This window comes from Bidens hawaiensis, unplaced genomic scaffold (genome assembly GCF_021521415.1).
Source record: "Bidens hawaiensis isolate Kalapana, Puna unplaced genomic scaffold, B.hawaiensis_p1.1 tig00057662_1, whole genome shotgun sequence".
Classification (NCBI taxonomy): domain Eukaryota; kingdom Viridiplantae; phylum Streptophyta; class Magnoliopsida; order Asterales; family Asteraceae; genus Bidens; species Bidens hawaiensis.
In genome coordinates, this window is record NW_027500387.1 from 53616 (window position 1) to 76889 (window position 23274).

Genomic DNA, 23274 nt, shown 5'->3' on the forward strand with positions numbered 1-23274 from the left:
ATAAGCAGTTACCGATTCAACGGATGCTTGATTTTGACTTCCTTTGTGTTGTGTTACATATTCCTAACTATCATTCATCTTTTATTAAACTTTAATTACTTAATCACACAATTTTTATTAATGTTTTAAGGTAGGGAAACACCTTCAGTTGCTGGCATCATCAACCCCGGTGCCGAGGGATTTCAGAAATTAATTTTTTGGCCAAGAGGAAATTGCCATACCAGTCCATTCAACGTATGTTTTACATAAATATTTCTGATTGTGATAACATAATAATTAATAAAAAACTATTTTACATCTGTATTGTAGCTTTGAATCAGCTTGTGCTGCGCACCCTACTGCTGATGTATTCATAAACTTTGCATCATTCAAAATGTTAGTTTTAAGTTATTATAAAGCTTCAATCTTTTAGTATGATAATTTACTATTATTGATGTTTGGAAATGTATACAGTGCTGCTGCATCATGCAAACTTTCTTTAAAACAACCCACAATCAGAGTTGTACAGGCCCGGATCTGTTGGATTTGTATCCAAATCTGTGAGTAATCATGATTGATTTCATTTTTTGAAGACTTGTTAAATATATAAGAATTGAATCAGAGCTTGAAATGATGAAAGAAGATTTGCAAAGCTTTTACTTGGAGAAGATATGTCTGGCAGTGTTAAAGGCGTTTCGACTGCAGTCACTGATTCTAATGCCATCACAAATCTTTATGGTACGCGTTTCGACTGCAGTCACTGATTCTAATGCCATCACAAATATTTTATTATTATTATTATTAGCTTTTATATTGCGGTTAAACTGCGACCTTATTATTAATATTATTATAATTAGTAGTAGTTTTTTTTTTTTTTTTTTATATAACTGTTAAACTTTTTTTTTTTTTTTTTTTTTTTTTTTCATACACATGTTCTTAGAGCCGAGGGTCTCTCTGGAAGCCACCTCTTTATTCCTTTGGATAGAGGTACGGTGTGCCTACATCCCACCCTCCCCAGACCCTACCTATAGCTCTGCTGTCGGTGGGATTTTACTGGGTATGATTGATTGATTGATTGAATCTGTATTTTCTTGAAAAATAATGTATTCGTGTGTTTTTAAGTTGTCTTTTTTATATCTTTGTAGCTTCTATGTTTGGCCAACATCAAAAGTTGGAACCTTTGCATCCCGAGAAGAAGATGATGTGGAAACGAGAGATGAATTGCTTATTCTCGGTTTGTGATTACATTGTTGAATTCATCTCAACATCGCATAGTTTAAATAATGGAAAAGCCATGGAGGTACATACAAAAAAATTTTAAATTTTTATGAGATTTTAGATCTATTTTATTAGTAATTGCTCTGAAATTCATAAATACGGTTGAAATTATTTTCAGGTGATGTCTAGCCGTCCGAGACCGGATATTTATATAAACCTTCCAGCGTTAAAGAAGCTTGACGCGCTGCTCTTGGTATGACCAAAACACCTTTACTGTTTTATACTTTTATTCACTCCTCAAGCTATGATTTTTAATTTTTTATCAACTTTGTGTTTTTTTTAACAAAATTGCTTTGTTTTATTTATTACAGGAAATACTTGACAGCTTCATAGAGAAGCAATTTTGGTATGTAGATCAAGGAAGCATGTCATCGAACTCACGAACGGGATCATTTAGAAAGATTCCTCAACCTCAGAGGAAAGATGAGAAATGGTGGCTGCCTGTTCCTTGTGTAAGCCCGGAAGGCCTCTCGGAAAAGGCCCGAAGCATTTGAGACAAAACGCAACTCCACCAATCAAATCCACAAAGCAGCAATGGCTATCAATATTAGCATTCTGGCTGAAATGGAAATTCCGTAGACATACATCAGTTCTCTTCCTAAGGTTTACGATTTTTTAAATATTTAACTTCATTTTTTATCGGGTCACAACGAGTTTGGTCAATTTTAACAGAAAGATCTGAATAGCCGAACCCGAACAAAAACCATTGATTTGGTTTTCTGTCTTTGTAAAAACCAAATTTTTGGTTTTGGATGAAATTAAAATCGAAAAAAACTAACCGGGCTGAATTTATGGAATTTCATTTTTTTTTATTTTGAATGTTAAATAATTTATTAGCATTTTTGAAGTCCATAAACATAAACGGCATAAACGGGTAAGATGTTTTGAAACTTTTATTAATCAGTCAACTAATAGAAACTAACGGTTTTACTAAAATTTGGCTTTACCAAAATCATTCAAGATACATTTGGAAAGCTACAATTACGGTTTTCGGGTAGCTTGAAGCACATCATAATATAGTTATTAGTCGTTTATCTGATCGAAAGATTGCTATGTAAAGGCTAAAGAGACTAACAACAATATTATTATTGAAAATTTTTTTGTATAGGATAGATGTGAATGAAGATCAAATCTAACATAACGTTACTAGAAGAGGGCTAGCCTTTTTGACATTTATATAATGTTACTACTGTACATAATTAATTAAGAAATACTAAAATAGATTATGTAAAACTTTTTAAATATTTCAATCTTTCCTAAATATATACTAATTACACGTATATGTTAATATTCAAAATTTAAAGTTTTTTTTATCAATCAATCAACTATTTTAAACTAACAAATTTAATAAAATATACTTACTAAAGTTATTCAAGATAAATATGCAAAGCTAGGATCATGGATTATTATTTGTTTAAATAATTAATCACTGTATCAAATTAATTTTATATTGTAACAACTTACTAAAATATTGACTAATCACATGTGATTAGCATTTAAATTTTAAACATTCCTTGTCTAATATTCAACCCTTAGCCCACTTTAGGCTAGAGGTGATGATGATGCTTATTGGTAAATGTAGGTAAACGAAAAAAAGTCTTAAGTAAATTTCATAGTATTTATTTATTTATTAATATTGTGTGTGTAGCGATGGCTATTTGCATATGATCCGTATTAGGAGGTAATTTCTACATGTTGCTCCTATCTCACAAGATAAAATTTTTAGTTACAAAACTTATATTTTGTTACAAAACTTATTAACAACAATATTGTCAAATAGGTATTTTCTTCAAGTCAAAGATTCAAACCACAATTCATGCAAGTTTAATTATAGTACCAAAAATTAATTTCATTATATTTGAATTTTTAATTAAAGTAACAGTTTCATATTAAATTTCAAAACATTTATTAAATTATAATGGTTTACATTTTTGTTACGGAATTTGCAACTAATTTAGAGAATTAGTAGGAAAGATATTTGCAATTCAAATTAATTTTGCAAACCACTTCTAAAATACTTTAATTAAATACTCAAAAAATTGTATTTACTAAAAACGGTTCAACCTATATCTATACTAAACGGGTCAACCCTCCACTTTTGTATTTTCTAAAATACTTTAATTAAATATTCAAATTTATATTTATCTCACAAGATAAAATTTTTAGTTACAAAACTTATATTTTGTTAAAAAACTTATTAACAACAATATTGTCAAATAGGTATTTTCTTCAAGTCAAAGATTCAAACCCAATTCATGCAAGTTTAATTATAGTAACAAAATTAATTCCATTATATTTTAATTGATAATTAAAGTAAAAATTATTTCTGTAACTAACATTGGACATACAGTTTTGATCCATAGATCACCACTGACTCCAACAGACAATAAAATAGTATATAAATTTCAAAGACGACAATTTCCCCTTGCAGTATGTTTTGCGATGACCATAAACAAAAGCCAAGGTCAATCATTATCTGGGGTTGGTTTGTACTTAAAAGAACCCGTGTTCTCACATGGATAGCTATACGTCGCCTTGTCAAGAGTTACAAGCAGGTTTGGGCTCAAAATTCTGATTCTTGATAAACAAGGTAATCTGACGAATAAAACTACAAATGTAGTGTACAACGAAATTTTTTCTTATTTGTAAACTCATTTCGTAATGTTTTTCTTTCTAATTCCTGTAATTTTAATGAAAGTTGTAATTGTATTAACAATATATGATAATTGTGTTATTGATTGTATTTTGTTTAACGTTTAAATATTGTAACTTTCATTAATTTTCCGTGTAATACACGGGTCTCAAACTAGTATGTGTATATATATACACACATACTAGTTTGAGACCCGTGTATTACACGGGAAATTAATGAAAGTTACAATATTTAAACACGTTAAATATATATATATATATATATATATATATATATATATATATATAAGTGTATTGTGGAATAATAATTATATTTTAAATAATCAAGTAAAAAGAGGAAAAAGTGAAGTAATGGTCAAGAAGTCAAGAACACGACATTCACATGGGACACGTCAGCCGTTGGGTTGAGGTGAGGGCCAGCCTGCCTCCTTATAACTTTAGAAACATTTTCTTTTATCAAGTTATTTTTTATTATGAAAGTGTTATAATAAATCTTAATTTATATATTTAAAAAAATAGATTATGAATAAATAATTTCAATCAACGTAAAAACGTGTAGGTTTTAAGAGTTTTCTATTGATCCACGAGTTAAATTGTCATTAGCGGTTACTAAGTTTTTTGTAAACTAAGACTAAATCATTGAAGAGTTGAAACTTGAAAGTAAACCAAGTCAAACCGAACCAAACGGGTTGAACGGATTTTAATATCACAAAATCTGAACTTGTTGGATTTTATAAGAGAATATAAATATGAATAATAAAATTTCAAATATCTAAACTATTTTGTCATATGTTGCTTGCAGATATATTTTTCATGCCTTTTGTTTTCGCCGTTGGAAAAGAATAGGAAAAATTCCCAAAACATCTCTTTTATAGAGAGAGATTATGTTTATGTCCCTCCCACCCACTCCCTCCCAAAACATATTACCGCAACCGATGGTTTTCCTACTCTCTTGACGTGTTTGTCCTCCAATCAAGTTGTAGGCTGATGATGCGGGGTGTCACAAAATGGTATGCATATGAGGCACCCCGTCTCAAGAGGAAACTTAATATCCATGTCTCATTGGATACTAACCGTCGAAAAATTAGAAGGTCCGTAGCATCTGAATTTTGTAAAATTACATATTAGACTATGGACTTTAAGTTTGGTTTATTTACAATTTAGCCACTAAACTTTAAAAGTTGGAAAAATGGCACGAAAATTTTCTGGATGCTACACAAACTGTCAGGTATGTCAGTTCGATTCGATCATAGACCTTCTAGAGTACATAAAGAAGAAAGAGCATAAATGTTTGATTGTATAAGCGGTTTCATTTGTAACATGTTGGATGATATGAAATACGATGAATGATAAGATCTTTAATAACAAACCAGTCTTGGTAAACAATATGGTAATCGATATAAAAGCAACATTGTTCTTATGGGTGATGCATAGGATCCGTAGATCGAGCGCAGATTAGGAAGATTGGTGCAAGTTCAAATTTGCTAATTTTTCTTTGTGATTTGTTTGATGTTCTTGTTTATCGTGTAAAGATTGTTGTTTCTTTGGTTGGCTTGGGTCTCTTTTGTCTTCTAAGTTGCCTCTTTTTTAGGTTTTTATAATGGTGGCACTTTCAACAAAAATTAGGGGGTGAGAAATATAACTATGATGATAGTATATTTGTCATTTTTATAAGTCGTCATCCTCTTGTATAAAAAAAACTACGCGGAAACCCTACAAAACCACTTGCTAGCTAGATAATGGTATCCTTTAAAGGCAAAGCCGTACAGAGAATCTTCTAGATTTCTTTACAACTTTCGTATATTTATTTTCAAGTTGCAGCACACTCATATAGTCATATGAAAAAGACACAATTAAAAAATTTATCCCTAAAGTATTTTTTAAGTAATAAAGTTGAGCATCAAGGTTTAAATATTGCAAGTTTGGATATCAAGGCTTTAATTTTGTAACAATATTAGGTACTAACTTTAACTTCCGTTTAAAACAATATTTATTCGGCCAGTAAAACCGGGCATCATATTACAACAGCGAGTTGACGTGTGTATTGATTACGTTATTAAATGTACCTTAATAAAACCCAAAATATAAATTTGTTGAATTAACACATAAACAGAGTAACATACAAAAAAATTAAAATATTTAAAACGATGTTTATTCGGTCGGAAAAAATTGGCGTTGTTAAAATCCGAGCGTTTGAAGCCTGGGAATTGATAAACCCGAGTGTTACGGCGGCGAGTTGACGCAAATTCCGTTAACTTTTAACGAAAGTTAAAGTTAGTACCTAACATTGTTACAAAATTAAAACCTTAGTACCCAAACTTGTAACTTTAAAACCTTAGTATCCAATATTGTTAATTTATGAAGACGTCAGGGACTAACTTTGTAATTGTGTCTATGAAAAATGATAGGAACACTTTTATTTTTTTATTAACTTTTTATTAACAGAAAATATAATAAAATAAAAGACACTTATCAAGAAGGTGAGAACAAAAATGTTATTTAATCTTTTTATGTAACAAACAACATCAATGCTACTCTCATAACTCATAAGGATCTTATTCGGTTTACGCTGACCCCTAATTATGGACGGCCATTGGTAAAGTAATATGTTTTGTGTTGATTAAGACACATTGTTAGAAGTAAATGGATTTTACTATCATTTTATATGTTACATGTAATCGTTAAAAATTAGCCGTTAATACTTTACACACTATTTTTTATTAATTTATATTTAACTTGTCATCTTCCATAAATAAAGAAGCATGTTAATTAACAAATGAATAAAAATAAACAGCTTTTGATGAACTACAAAGTAATGATCGATTGTTAACAAGTAAAAATGAAACGGATTATTAGGGTTGCGAGAAACGAGACTCTCTCAACAATGAGCCCAAAACATAATAAGCTCACTTGTTAGCTTGTTTATTTGACTCGTTTAATTAAAACCTGATTTTTAATATAGAATAAACTGCAGTTTTCGTCTCTATTGTTTCGTTTCACTTGCAATAAACCCATCACTAACCCCGTCAAATCTGATCTTAAACCTATCGATGTGGCCCTCATGTGAGCAGTTTTCTTAGGCTGAGGGGTGCGGAGCGCGAGACAGGGCGCAAGTGGCGAGGCGGTCGCGCCCCGGGGCGCGAGGACCACACCACCGAGGCGCTATAGGGGTGCGAGCGCGGAAAAAGAGGCAGGCGCGGGTGGGCTAGCGGCTAGGGGGAGCGTGAATGAGGCTTGGGATGCGTGAAAAAGAGCCGTTGGGTGGGTTTTTTATTAAAAAAAAAAATTTCCTACTCTATATAATAACATACCAATATCAACACAAAATCAAACACGATTTTTCTCTCTATTCAACCTATATCAAACCCAAACCAACACCAATATCACATACCAATATCACATACCACACCCAAAACCCAAAATCACCCCATCTTCCAAACCTTTTTTTAAAAACATGGCTGGAAATTGGTACCCAAACCTAGAATCAGATTACAGTTACGACGATTTATGGTCGGCACCGGACCAACCGATGTTTTATTCGGGGTCGCAACAACCATCCGGCTTTCAACCATCCAACATACAACCGTCTCCTAACTTTGTAGTTCCGGAGACACAAGAACCAGAACCAGAAGGTGAAGCTGCGGGACAAAGAAGACGCGTCCACCGGAAAAAACAAGTTGCAACGGACGGGTCGGGTTCGGCTTCGACCGGAAGGGCGAAACGGAAAATCACTCCGTGGTCATCGGATGAGAAGGAAGCCCTGTGTCGGGCTTGGATAGCCACTTCTGAGGATCGGCGTTGCGGTAATTGTTTTAACGTTTTTAAAAATGATTTTTAATAAAAAAGTTAAATAAAAAAGTTAAATGACATACAAATTTATTATGCATTTTGCAGCGGACTACCAAAAGAGCAAGGTCTTTTGGACAAAGGTTAGGGAGACGTTCTATTCGCTCGTTGGGAGTACAGAGCGGAACGCCGATATGATTTCGGGTCGGTGGACCGAAATCAGAAAATTTGTCGGCTTGTTTACTAATCTGTTCAACAGGAACGCCGGTCGTATGAGACCAAGTGGCAGTGACGATTTGGCGGTCTATAATTTCACTGTCGAAGAGTGGAGGCAGGAGTGCCTGCGGAGGTATGGGACGGTGAAGACGTGGGACGATGTAAAGGTGTGGGAGAGGTTGAGAAGGTGTTCCAAGTGGGTTGAGCTGGTGGCGCCGGACCTTGATGTGGAAGTAGGGCCGAAACGGACTAAAACTAGTTCGTCTGGAGCGTACAGCACTTCCGCCGGGTCGGATTGCCGGGTTGGATTCGACCTAAACGTTGCGGGGGAGGAAACGTCTTCACCGCCGAGGAGACGGCCATTGGGAAGGGACGCCAGGGGGAAAAAACCGGCTGAGGGGGAAGCCGTAAACATCAACGATCTTGTTGAATCCCTCAATAAATTCAACAAAACCATGGAGGTGGTCTCTATTGACAAAAAGGAAAAAAAAAGAATGAGAGATTTGGACTTCCTTGCAAGAGACTTCAGCCACCTAAATCCGGTCGACCAAATGCTGATGGAAAAACAAAAGGAACGTATCCGGAAGAGGTTGATCGAAGAAGACGAAGCCGAATAATAAGAATAATGTTTTTCTTTAGTACTTTAATTTTTTTTTATATATTAATGTGTTTTTTTAATTAATGTGTGTTTTTTTAAATAATTTCTTGTTTTTTTAATAATACGTTTTTTTAATACATTTATAAAAAAATAAAAAAATAAACCGCTCGCGCCCCCTCTCGCGCCCCTCCACACCATGGCCCGGGGCGCTATCACCACTACCAACACCCATCTTATCAAGTTTCTCTCTCTGCCACACGTCACAATATTATTGGCTGGCGCCCCCACTCACACCCCCTCTCGCGCCCCCCACACCCCTCAGCCTTATGAGTTTGAACTTTAGAGCATGTGATCGAATTTGGGACCGGTGTGAAACAAACAATTTCATGGTTTGTTTTCTTATGAATAATTGAAAATGACGTGACATAAGTGTCACCTTTTTAATTAAAAATAAAGATAATAATCAAGTGGCTGATGTGCTAAGAAATAGTCAAGATGGTCAAAGGTTCAACAGTTAGTTAACAGTTGTAATCCAGCTTCAAGTTAACCGTCAAAACCCACTTTCTCCTAACTTTCATCTTCCCAGCTGTCTCCTTATCATCTCTCACTCCGTGTCCATTTCGCTTATCATATTCTGTCTCTATATGTACTTTCCGTATCTATTATTCTATACATATCTATATAACTATATATATCTATATCTATATATATATCATCCATTTCACATTCACTCACACTCACACCAACATAAACTATAATTCATATTTCACAATTTCACACATTTTTTATTTAATGGATACCTTTTTCCAATTCCAATCATCATACACTTCACTCTCACCTAATAATAATAATAATAATATTGCAATGGAATCATCTTGTTCAACTTCGGATGAGGAGGTGATGTTGGCATCGAAAAACCCGAAAAAGCGAGCCGGGAGGAAGAAGTTTAGGGAGACGCGGCACCCGGTGTACCGGGGAGTGCGGCGAAGGGATTCGGGGAAATGGGTGTGTGAGGTGAGAGAGCCTAATAAAAAAACAAGGGTGTGGCTCGGGACGTACCCGATCGCTGACATGGCGGCCAGGGCGCATGACGTGGCGGCCCTGGCGATGCGGGGTCGGGGCGCGTGCTTGAATTTTGCGGACTCGGTGTGGCGGTTGCCGGTTCCGGAGTCTAGTGATGTGAAGGATATTCAGAAGGCGGCTCAGGAGGCTGCAGAGGCGTTTAGGCCAGTGGAATCTGATGTGTCAGATGTAACTTCTGTAATTAGGTCTGTGGAATCTGATGTGTCGGCTGATATGACGGAAAATAAGGATGTGGTTGGGAATGAGGTTTATGTGGATGATGAGAGTATTTTTGGGATGGAGGGTATACTTGCTGACATGGCAGAAGGGATGATGTTGCCTCCACCTAGGACTGTTGGATTTGAGGATGACGTGGAATTTTATGTTGACGTGTCTTTATGGAGTTTTTGAATTCACTGATTTAGCCCTTTGAGTATATTAGCAAGAACATGTGATTGTAATATATACAAGCAAGACCTTTTTTAAGCCAATAAAACATAATAAAGGTTGATTTCATTATCAATATTTCTTTAGGACCTCTCCAAATGCGATCAGTAGAACCGAATGGCGGTTACTATGAAGCACCGCCTATCCTTCTACGGTATGTGTTCTTAAGGATAAGAACGTTTTCAAGAGAGTTGATACAAACATGCCATCACAAGACTTGACCAGCCAACCCACCCGACCTAGATTATCTGTTCCATGCAAATAGGATTGTTAGTTCAGATGTTTATCTTTGGGTGGAATCAAGATTGAAGAAAATAGGAGTCGGCTGGATATATTGATGTAATGTAATTTCAATGTTGGGAAATTATAATTTCGTTGTTTTTGTGGGCTAGTTAGTTGCTAGTTCGTGTTGTGAATATAATATGCTTTGAAAAAAAAAAAGTTCAAATGTCTATATTTTATCTCTTGTTTCTAAGAGTAGATTAGTTTGAATATTTTGGGTTTATTTTTATAGTAATCGATTAAGAATTGAATTTACGAGATCAGTTTATGAGTTTATGCCCACCAAAAAATAAAACCCATATAAAACATTTATTATTAGCCGGTTTGGATCCATTTAAAGCCCACCATAAAACAATAACCCAATAACTCTCAATCTCAATTCTCAGCCCACTAATTAATTTGATAGGCCTTTTGGCCCTTTTTCCACATTAAGTTTGCTCAAAGCTTTTTGTTGTTGATTCCTCGTTTGGGCCAGCAAAAGTTCTTTTAATTCCATTACCAAGCCACCATTTCTTTAATATTAAATTACTAAATCTAAATATATACTAGTTTTGTTACCCGACGTATTGCGCCGGGCAGTTGGGATCTGTTTATGTAACTGTCTTGTTGCGATGGCGCACTAATGTGGATTCAATTGATATGGGTTAAGTTCGTTAAGATACCGACACTAAATTAAAAAAAAATTAATCTGTACGTTAACGCAGAAAACAGTAGCACCGCTCACATAACTAAAAATCAACATATTAAGAAGTTCGCAACGGTAACAACGCTTATTTTCTTTCACGCATTGCGTGGCAAATTTGGTCGGTAAAACCCGAGCACTGCGGCGGAGAGTCAACGCGAATTTGATCGATTCCGTTTATGTATGTTACGATACCGGAATTAAAACAAAGAAGATGATGTGACCTAATGATAACATGACATGTGGTCCAATAGGTGCCCCAAGCGGCACCAAAGTTCTTATTTATAATAATAATAATAATAATAATAATAATAATAATAATAATAATAATACGCTAAATAAAAATAAGTAACTAGGGTGTCACATGACAGGGGCTGCTAACATATGCCAAGCAACCCTTCGAACCATCATGGTTGAACAAGAATGTCTAGAGGCGTCAAAGCATCACACATGTTTTACCATTTGGAAGTCGGGCTTGGGGATGACTGATGAGAGGGGAGCAAGCAATGGGATGCATTATGTGCACCCTAAGAATATGATTGATCGATGATTCAAAACCTTCTACTACCTAGTACTTTGTCATTTCCTCGTTAACATGCTTATTACCTTTCATGTTTATATGCATGCTTATTGTTTAACTGTTTATTATTTTAGTTATATATATCAAAGGTTGATTTAGTCAAGTAATTTAACACATTTAGCCATTTAGGAAATGGAGTACAGTAAATGGCTACTAATGAGTGCGGTTTAGTGGGCGAGTGGTTCATCGGTTTGAGGTTGAGATTGTTTGGTCACATGCGGGTGACGGTTGTGTTTGGGAATATATCACTATCACACCTCCAGTCTGGCAGTTTCTCTATGCACCCAGTTCTGTTGGATGTTTATTTCGTATTGCTATCACATGTTTTATTAAACACGTATTTAGAAAAAGAAAAGAAAAAAATGTTCTCTAGTAATTTCATTACGTAGAACAATTTGGTTGACTGGTTGTATGAGCCATCTACACACGACATGTATTTTCTAACGTACTTATATATTTAATTAATCAATCAACATCCACCTAAAATGATTTTATTTAATGATTTGTCTATGATGTAAATTGTAAAGTAATAATTAATTGAGTGGGTGAGTAAGTGATGATGATCGATCATATGGTGAGACAAAGATAATTTATCGGGATTAAACCTAATAATATTAAATAAAGTATTTATTATGTTTAACTAATTATCTTTTGTTATAAACAAAGTTAGCAGGTAAGTAGAATAAAAGAACGAAACATGATATAGGTGTTTTGTTAAAATAGATTCTTCGAATTAATTCGGTTTTTGGTTTGGTTTCAATTTTGTTATTATACGTGCCTAATTTGTTATCACAAGATGACTAGAATAAAATAATCAATTTAAGCATTTTATGATTTTTTTCAAAATAAAATAATATATATCGTTTTATGATGTGACGAATACTACTGTTGTGTTACAATCACTTTTTAGTAGTTTTTATTGAGAGTTGTTGCTATTAAGTTAAATGCACCTTTACAACTTTCACAAAGTTTAATTTAGATAGAGATGTTTTTTCTGATTACATTAATTTTTATTATAAAACATCGGTGTGTACCAAAAAAATAATAATAATAAAGGTTGTCTCACAAACAATATATTATCTTGTTATTACAAAAAATTGTAAGTTTCTTTTTGCATAGGTGTAAGTTTACAAGGTATATACAAATATAATTGTTATATACTTTGACAATGTGTATCTTTTACAAGCATAAACACAAAAATTCAACTTTCACATTAGATTTCATCTAAGACTTAAAAAAGAAGTTTCTTCACCAATACAAACCCTTACATTTCTACGAAGTGACGAAACTTAAGCATTTACATTAGAGGACAAAAATCTTTAGAAAAAATAAAAATAAGTTCTTACACATAAAATACCCAAAATTTTTCCTAAATAAACACTACATAAAAAAACTGTTTTTACACATAAACGACAAAGAATAAAAATTACAACTCAGTCCAACGACCGTTTTTTAAGTCTAAAATCTTTTCATTCATATACTGAACAAAATGATCCAATTACAATATGACTATCCACACCCAAATTTTAGTTTTAGTTAGCATAAAGTCAGGGAATATGGCCCACCTTGGCCCCAATGATGTCCCGCTCTTGTTTCCAATCATCACAACTTTTTACATTTGTTTTGAGTTTTGACGGATTGTTGTATGTTTTGTTTTTTCTTTTCTGATGGTGTAGCTGGGTTTTTTTAATTCCCGAGCGCTGTTATATATATAAATCTTTTGTTGGTCCTAAAAAAATGCTTAGTATTATGTCATTATTAACTCTCATGTTATAACATTATAAGCATGTCTTTTATTTTTAGTTATCAAAGGTTGATTTAGAAACGGTCCCATATATAGGAAAATGGCTACATGATCACCATGGTGACCATTCACAATCTACTACTAGTAGTGGGTGCGGTTTAGTGGGCGAGTGGTTCATCAGTTTATGGTTGAGATTTTTTGTTGTTTATTTTTTTTCTGTTATTAACTGTTTCATTAAATGTATACTTAGAAAAACATAGTAACACAATATGTTTATTCAACTTTGGTATTAAATTAATCAATTAATATACCGTTCTAGTTTCAGGGTTTATACATGTTTTTACATTATATATAGTACACCTAACCTAGCAGCATATTGATTTTAATTAATTATTTGGGTGTGGTATGTGAGTTATAATTAATTAAGTGGGTGGGTGATGATAAGTGATAATCTGGTGGTACTAACCATATATCAAGCCATAAAGTCTTCCCACAAATCCCACTACACACACACTCTCATATTATACATATATAAATACATATTATTAAACTTATATTCAGTTATTTAAACATGGTTGAGTTCATGAAACCTAGAACAATAATAGCTATAGCAGATACTCTTTCATTTTGTTGTGCAACAGCCATAATAACCCTCATGCTCACTGGTGCTTTCAAAGATCAAAAGTATAATTATTCGCTTGTGGCCGGAGGCGGAGGAGTAAACATGCTGCCAGTGATGAGTATACGGCCGTGTGACGAGATATATGTCGTGGGAGAAGGCGAAACGCTTCACACGATAAGCGATAAGTGTGGCGACCCGTTTATCGTTGAAAGAAACCCGCATATCCATGACCCGGATGATGTTTTTCCGGGTCTTGTTATCAAGATCACCCCTTCTTCTGGTACATGATAATTTCATCGTCACGTTTTTCAGTCATAAGAAGTATATATAAATTTATGAATTTTATTATGATTTTTCACCTTGTATTTTTCAATAGTGTGTGTTTATATGAATAAATAAATTAATTAATAAATAAACAAACTAGAGAATCATGAATTAGCATATATCGTATCGTGTCATATACTATCAATTAGATGTGTTAATGTTACAAGTTTATTACTTATGGAGCTTCGAAATTTATGATTGTGTAGTTTATAAACCAAAATGTATAGTAATTGGCAGTGTTGTAAAAATCGCTAACACTAGTCGGGCGGTGGGGTGTGGACTATCGATTAATCAGGATTAATCAAGATTAATCAAATCAGATTTTAATATATAATTTTCAGTTTTATATATACGAGCACACATTTTTATATGTAATTTTCAGTTTTATATATACACAAATACATTTTGGTCGGAAATTGGCTGGAATCTCGCTAGAAATCACTGTCTTTTGCTGGATCTCGCCGGAAACCGTTGACTATGGCCTAAAGCTATTCGGAAACCGCCAATTTTGGCCATAACCTCATCAAAAAGGTCGGTTAATCTTGATTTTGGCCGGAGTTGACAATTGACCGATTAATTAGCCGATTAGCCATTAATCAGTGAAGTAAGAACTAGCGATTAATTTATAATTAATCGATGCTTAGTTGGGATTTTTGCAACAATGGTTATTGGTTATATGGGGATCATAAGGAAACTTGTGAACACCTTTTTACTTGTTACTTTACTTCGTTAGTTTGGTAAGGTATATTATTAGTAATTGGTGTCATATTCTTCTAATTTATGTGTTCAAGGTTCGTGATTTTAGCTTATTTTACATGAATCTTGCATCTTGGGTCAATGGGAAAAAAGTTCATCATAAGATCATTCTTATGGGGTGTTGGTGCATTTGGAAGTTAAGATTCGAAGCCATCTTTTCAAACAAGTCATGTGTTTCTTAAACGATAGAAGACATCAAATCTTTGGCCTTTCTTTGTATAAAAAACCGTACCTCTTTGAAAAACCTACTAGGAAAAGATTGGTGCAATTTTGTTTTCTAATATTGTGTTTTGTTTGGCATCTAGCATCTTGCTAGCTTGTTTTAAAAAAATGTATTAAGTAACAAATACCCTAGGAGGCTAGGACAAAAGTGGCTTATTGTTGGGATATGATATTCGTACACCCTTTAGTTATCCACACACCCTACATACGATCGTATAGGGGTTATACGATCGTATGAAACTCCACGTTAAAGAGTGTGTGGATAAGGTGTGTGAATAACCAATGTCTTGTTTTATTTACCTCAGTGTCATTTATTGTGTTTTTTCTTTTTTTAGATAAAATATGAGTCATTAATATTTAATAATTTATAGTGGAATATTCCAAACAACTTAAAATCGTCATAAGTAAAATAAGAAGCCGAATGATATAAAAACTCTTTTCCACCATCAAATTCAAAGTGGTCCCCCCTTATCTAAACAACTTTCATTGAACTTGCTTATTTTTGTTTCGAGTGATGATGTTTCATGAGTGAATACGAGAGTTATAATACACTAGATATGAATATTCAACATATATTATATTGAGGACTTCATGAGGCGTCAAACTCATGCCGCATTACCTTTTAACATGAGCAACACTAGAGCTGCGAAAAAGAACCGGTTAACTGAGCTGACCTAATAATCGAACCAAAACCGAACCGGTTTGAAACCGAATATGTAGACCCGGTTTGAAACCGATTGAAACCGTAGGTTTGAAACAAGTTTGCAATTTTTTCTGATGAAACCGGTTAACCGAACCGAAACCGGTCAAAACCCAAACCGAAACTGATCAAAATCCGAACCGAAACTAATCAAAATCCGAACCGAAACCGTTCCTAACCTAGTCAAGAAAACGGTTCAACCCGAGCCAATCCAGTTTCAACGCAAACCGGTTTTGGGTTTTAAACCGGTTTGTGCACCTCTAAGCAACACAATTACACAGCGTCAAAAAGTGCGATAGATGGGGTCCATCCGCAATCAACCAATCATACATTTTTTTTGTTTAACTTATTTTTTATTTTAAACCACTTCATTCTTGTGAAAATGGTGGTTCACTTTAAAGCTCAATGTTTACGTTATAATGACTGAACAATGATGTGTAGTTAAAAACATCAAACATAGCCTTGCTTAGTATCTTTAATTTCCAAACAAGTCTTAAACATACCGCCTATGAGATATTTAGTTTTAGTATCAAGTCCATATGCTTTTTATTTATCTAACTTTTTATTATGATATTTATATGTTTTATATGCACCCCACTCAACACTTAATTTGTCAACCTTACTCAAATCATTTATAATATTATACGAAGACTCGTTTTTTATTAAACACATAATCACACAAATACCTACTTTTATTTTTTATTTATTTTCTCTCTTTTAGTCTTCCTCCAACATAGTAAATCATCACCGACCCTTCTTAAACAATATAAAACCAAAAGGTTAAATAAATACGTACACCTGATCAAAATCTTTTTTATAAGCTTATTTATTTATTTATTTATCTATAAACAATGATAATAACCTGAGTTCGTAAAATGGGTATCAATATCGAAAATGCTCGGTAGGTACAATGCCCTTTCAGTACACGAACGGCACCGGCACCAAAGGCAAAAAATAGGGCCAAATGTGGGTACCAAATTAATACTAAATGTACCCGGTTCCATTTGCTCATCGCTATCTGAGACTGGTCAAAATTATTCATTTGATGAAATTAATCATTTATTGACGTTTAATTATTTATTTGATGAACACATAGTTTGCTTATTAAAAGATACTAACTTTTACACACATGCTTCTTGCTTTCGTATTTTTACTAAATCCCATTTCGTCTAAGCCAAAACTTTGTGTAACTACCATTGCTTATATATTTAATAATCATTGGTGAATGAATTTATGCGACATTGGTTATTTTTTCGATTTTCTATTTGATCCAAATTAAAAATGGATTTAATAACTTAAATTATGCTTGAACCAAACGTTTAAAGCCCGCAAATAATGACGGTTAACCATATTAAATGATCCATCTAATCCAGCACCCGAACAGTTTGTAACCAAAACCGATTGGTTATATAAACTTACAGAGTTATATGCTCAATTTTAGCTTGAAACCGAATTGAATCATGCTCACAGCTAGGCGCTAGATTGAGTTAAATTTTGTTGTTGTTATTGTTGTTCTTCTTCTTATTATTATTATTATTATTATTATTATTATTTTGGGATTCTTTTATTTTTATACCGCAAGCTTCTGAGTGAACGCAACGAATTTAAACATACCAAGCAAGCTTTTATGATAATTTATATCTAGTGTTAACTGGACCAAAGATGGTTTCTTATTGGGCCAATTGATAGCTTCAGGCCCATAGGTTTTTCAAACTTGATCCATGCTAAGAGCCTACTAGAATAGTTCTGGCCTTTTGCTTTTAAGATGTGGCCCAACTATTTGCAACCGTTATACGGTTATACCGAAACTTATAATGTTTATATCGTGGACTAGACATGTAAAAAACAGGTTATATCCCATGCCGGTTCGGGTGAAAACTGGTCTTGGTTGATCAAGGCAAGCACAAAACTGGTTTGAAAAAAATTGGATCGGGTTTAAAACCAGTTTGGAGGTAAGAGTGTTTAGCCTGATCCAATAGGTGTACATCAAGTTGAAACCGGTTTGGAACAAAAAAAACATAAAAAAAAACCAGGTTTTTTGGCACGTCGGACGGATCCAAAGCGATTTGAGAGAACAAAATTATATTTTAGCATGTACTAGTTGAAACATAATAATGATTTACTAAAAAATGCATGCGTTTGCCACTTTTGAAGCATTTATTTCCTACTTGTTAACCAAAAAATCTAGAAAAGTGAAAGAAAATTTTTATATCAAGAAAATTAGAAAAATTATCATTTTAATGGTCAAAAATAAAACCCAAAAGTTTGCTCATCTGCACTATATTTATTGGAGTACCACCCATTAATTATTTGTATTTCTATACTTTACATAATAATAATAATAATAATAATAATAATAATAATAATAATAATAATAAATCTATATTTTACCTTAAAAAAAACATAAAGCGGACAAAATGGGAAGAGTGTTGATTGCAATTTGGGTTTGTTGAACAATGGCTTGACTTTTACTAAAACCTAATGGATCATAAATGATTTATCAGTCACATAAGTTACCACTTTGATAATTAATTATTAAGGTCTTTGACATTTTTCTTCTCATTAGTTTGAGCATTAACAACAACAAATGACACGAATACACCATTTTTATTTTATTATTATTACTTTTTTTTGAAATGCCAAATATTATTATAAACAAAATGACCACTTATAAGATACAAGTAGTTCAAAAAACAGAACATAAGAAAATACAAATAATATTAAACGACTAATGCAAGGGAATCAAACATTTAAATTGGGACATCCACAAAGTTGAATACGAACCACATCTCTTGTTCAAGTCTCGCCCTTTTGCTCTTTTATTTAATCCACAGGAAGGAAAGCCGGTGTGATGCTATTCACCATTTTTTACAATATAAAGGGAACACTATCGAAAATGCAATCATTCCTCAATATCCGGATCATCTAACATGCTACCATCGGTATCGATTGAACCACTTGACACAACTCTTTGTTCTTTAAGTAGGATAATCAATTATATCTTTCACCGATTCAAAGTTGGTAAGTCTAGGCAACTTGACCCCATTTTCATCTATGTAAGTAATATAAGACATGCTTGTAGCTAGTGTTGTGGTAATCGTTAGTTACTGGTGGGGTAAGGGTTATCGATTAATTTGGATTAACCGGTGATTTTTACAACCATGCTTGTAGCCAATCCTATATAGTTGTGAATTGTTCGTTTTCATTATATACGTGTGTGCAATTAGAGAAAACAATGTTCATTTTAAACCTAATAATTTGTCGAGAATTCCGAGGACCGTTATCTGTTAAACTATTTAGCGTATAAATTAACTAAAATGCATGTAAATTTTAATATATTTTGAGATTTGTTTTTAAAAAATTTGTATTTATTGTATTTAGCTTAAATGCATGTGTGGATATAAACTACACATATGTATATGCATATGCATATATTTTAATAAATTATTTAAATTTCATGACAAGTGAAATAACATCAAATAAATAGTAGACAGAGCGAGATAGAGTTTATTTCGTTAAACATTTTCCATTAAAGCGTTATTCACACATGCTTAGGCGGTTCTCATTGGTTAATCGTTATGAAATGAACGGTATCTTATATAACCGCAATTCTATTCAACATGGTAGGTGCATGATATAATGATATGTGTGAACCCTGCTTGCGGTGCGCACATATAATGTATATATGTGTGAACCATCGGGTGAGCAAAAGTGAAAGTGCACTAATTTTGACGTTATTTTACTAATCTCGTGAAAATAACGTTAAAATGGCGGAAGGTTAATCATGCATCATGTGGTGGTGTTGATAGCTGAAAGACAAGGGTATATGCATCAATCGGCCGGTGTGCCGATGATTGAGTGTTATGTGCCTTATGTCCATGGCTTGATACAAAACTACTATCGAGTCGGGGGTCTCATCGGAAGCAGCCTCTCTATTGCTACGGGGTAGAGGTGCGCATTAGCGGCGACACTTTCACAAGGCGCAAAAGTTCTAGTCCTCGAAAGAGGTGATTTACCCTACGGAATCCCGTCAGTGAACACCATTAACGGTTTCCTAGACACACTAGCAAACCTGGGTCCCACCTCGGCTTCCCAGACATTTGTGTCCACTGACGGGTGGTCAACCAAAGGGCTCGCGTTCTGGGCGGTGGGTCCGCCCTGAACGCGGGTTTTTTCACCAGGGCTAGTGCTGACTTTGTCAGCAGAGCCGGGTGGGACCCGCAGTTGTTGATGGAGTCCTTTGAGTGGGTTGAAAAAAAAGTGGCGTTTGAGCCGAATGTGTTGGTGTGGCAGGCGGCGGTTAGAGACGGGTTGTTGGAAGCCGGAGTGTTGCCGGATAACGGGTTTACTTATGAACATATATATGGAACGAAAGTCGGCGGTAGCATTTTTGACCGCGACGGCAAGCGGCACACGGCTGCCGATTTGTTAGAGTATGCTGATCCTAGCAACATTGTTGTGTACTTGAATGCAACTGTGCACCAAATATTATTCAAACCACATGGTAACCACATTGAATGCAACTGTAATGGGCTAAAAGTCTAAAACTTGTTTAGGATCAAACTTTTTTTATTTTTTATTATTTTCTTATTTTTTATTTTTTTAATTGTCGGGTCGGGTTAAGCGAACGTCGAAAAAAATTTACACGTTTTAATAAATATTTTAAAATTTTGTGTTTTTTTTGGGTACGGTGTAGAGCTACGGGCCCATGGAGTATTGTACGTGGACTCGAAAGGGAAAAGGCACACGGCGGTTTTAAACGAAGGGTCAATGATGAACGAAGTTATATTATCGGCGGGCACGCTTGGGAGCCCGCAATTGTTGATGTTGAGTGGAATTGGGCCTTCGGAACATCTAATGGCCCATGGAATAAAGGTGGTGTTGGATCAACCCATGGTTGGACAGGGGCTGTCTGATAACCCGATGAATCTAGTACTCGTTCCTTCACGCCAGCCCGTAGAGATTTCGTTGATTGAGGTTGTGGGCATTACCCGATTTGGGAGCTTCATTGAAGCCGCTAGTACCCATATTAACTTGCCATTAATACAAAAAGCGGGTTTCAAATTTGGACTTATTTCTAACCAGGTATATATTATTTAGAATTTTATGGCGTTTATTTCATAATTAATAATATATTAAAAGTAAGAAGAACCACATAATTCACTTTTACATGTGAACCTTTTGTTTTGTTGCGTTATTTCAGACCACAAGTCTTGACAAGTTCAAATCCATTATCGGCCATCAATTCGCCTTGGATCTATCAGGACTTAACGCCGGAATAATCCTCGAAAAGGTGATGGGCCCACTCTCTTTTGGCAGTCTCGAGCTCGTTACAGAAAAACCATAAGATAATCCTAAAGTCACGTTTAACTACTTCCAAGACCCTCGAGACCTTCAATCGTGCGTTGAAGGCTTGGAAACCATTATAAAGGTGTTAGAATCAAAACCATTGTCAAATTTTCGCGATCCTTTGTTATCGGTTCAAGAATTGTTCGCTTTAGTGGTTGCATTGCCTTTAAATTTGAGACCTAGACATGTGAACGCCCCGTTTGACTTAGCCCAATATTGCAAAGACACTGTGATGACAATATGGCATTATCATGGTGGTTGCCAAGTTGATAGAGTTATTGATCACAACTATAAAGTTATCGGTGTTGCTGGCCTACGCGTCGTTGATAGTTCAACTCTTCTAAATTCCCCCGGAACAAACCCTCAAGCTACTATGATGATGCTTGGAAGGTATATATATATATTCATGTTGTTCAATAAATATTTAGAAAAATAATAAATTAAAATATCAACTAACAAAGTTTTTTTTTTCTTTTGTTATACATTATGACCATTACAGGTATATGGGCATAAAAATGCTAGAAAAAAGATCTGCACATCAAAGGAAGTAGCTTGTGTTTCATATATACAATTTTATATATTATCATATATTTTAAGCATAGATGTTTAATTACATGTTTTGATTTTTTTTTCTTAATTTCATAAGTTATTACTATTATATGTTTTTATAAAGTACCTATGTAATGTCAAATGGTTTCTTTAAGATAGAAAAAATAAGAGAGTTGGTTGAAAATATTGCAAAATAATATGAAAACATTTATGTATCATCAACATCATATGCTATTTCCAAACATGATTGTTATTGTGTACATGATCTAAAAATAGTCATGCATTTATATTATCACCGAACTAGAACACATAGCATGTGATAATGATCCACAAAAATAGAATAATATTAAAGACTATAACATCAAACTAACTGTATGGTTACAGGGTCAGGTTGGTTCAGGGGGGTTTTCTCGGTGGAATGAAGATGATTAGGTGGGTTAGTGGCCCATCGATGATCGAAATGGCCATTCAAGAAAAATCTAGCTAGCCATATTTAAGTTAAAAAAAAAATTGTTCGGATGGTTTAATTATAGAGTTACCTTCAACTTAAGTAAAATCAAATAAAGCTGAATTACACGTGCTAGTTTTTGCCAGAGTAAGAGTAAAATCAAAGAACACTATCTTTTAAAGGGTAACCTTTTAGAATAGCAACCGAATTTTTAAAACAAATATTCGATATGCGAATATATGAATTTATGGGTTTTCTTACATCTTTTTGGTCTTCTTTTCTCTTAAAGATGGGCCACTTTGATGTGGCCGAATATGACACTTGGGCCAAGGTTCATTATATTGTTCATGGGCCATATTTATTTTTTTTTCTTTTATGAAAGTAAAGTATTTTTTTATAAAGGCCTAAAGCTCAAAATGTGAAACCAAACCGTTACTAGTTGTTTGGCTCACGATTTGACCTGGAAAACATCAATCAGACCATGAACACCCCTAATTCTATTGATTGTTTCACTCTTCCCAAAGAAGTGTTGATTGATATGTCTTTTGTGTGTATTTTCTTATTTTCTATCATGGGAAAAATAATGTTTATATCCATCACCGTGCCCGTTACATTTTTCCGTCTTCTCTCTCATTTTCTCTCACAATGCTTCAAATACAACGCACTTCACCACAAAGTTACAAACATCACCGCACCTCCTTTTCCATTATAGTCTTTCAAATGCATGCGCAATATAACCCAAATGCAAGATAAACGCTTTGCATTAGCCATGGTCTTAACAGCTTAACTGCTTTGCATTGGCCATTGTCTTAATAGCTTAACCAATTTGGTTTCGGTTACACCTGTGTGTTTTAACTTCACCCATGGTTTATGAACAAGATTGAAAACCAGTTAACCAAATTTCATTAATTATAATGTTTTGTCTCCTTTCATATATGACCTTCCGATCATAAGTCGAAAAGGGATTAAACACATTGCCAGAATCAAGATTAAGCGTA

General features: G+C 34.1%; 1 protein-coding gene and 3 pseudogenes across 2 annotated transcripts; all 4 read left to right on the plus strand.

The window, feature by feature from the left end:
* The first annotated feature begins 465 nt into the window (after nt 1-465).
* Nucleotides 466-1884, plus strand: LOC143601944 (rop guanine nucleotide exchange factor 3-like; annotated as a pseudogene).
* A 7417-nt stretch (nt 1885-9301) lies between these two features.
* Nucleotides 9302-9998, plus strand: LOC143601948 (dehydration-responsive element-binding protein 1E pseudogene; annotated as a pseudogene).
* A 3879-nt stretch (nt 9999-13877) lies between these two features.
* On the plus strand, nt 13878-14216 carry LOC143601945 (uncharacterized). The gene has a single exon (XM_077079216.1). The coding sequence runs from the start codon at nt 13878-13880 to the stop codon at nt 14214-14216; it is 339 nt and encodes a 112-aa protein (XP_076935331.1).
* A 4131-nt stretch (nt 14217-18347) lies between these two features.
* LOC143601946 (protein HOTHEAD-like) lies at nt 18348-21669 on the plus strand (annotated as a pseudogene). Its single transcript, XR_013147750.1, has 4 exons — nt 18348-18374; nt 19880-20434; nt 20627-21015; nt 21134-21669. The product of XR_013147750.1 is annotated as a protein HOTHEAD-like (transcript).
* Nucleotides 21670-23274: the final 1605 nt, after the last annotated feature.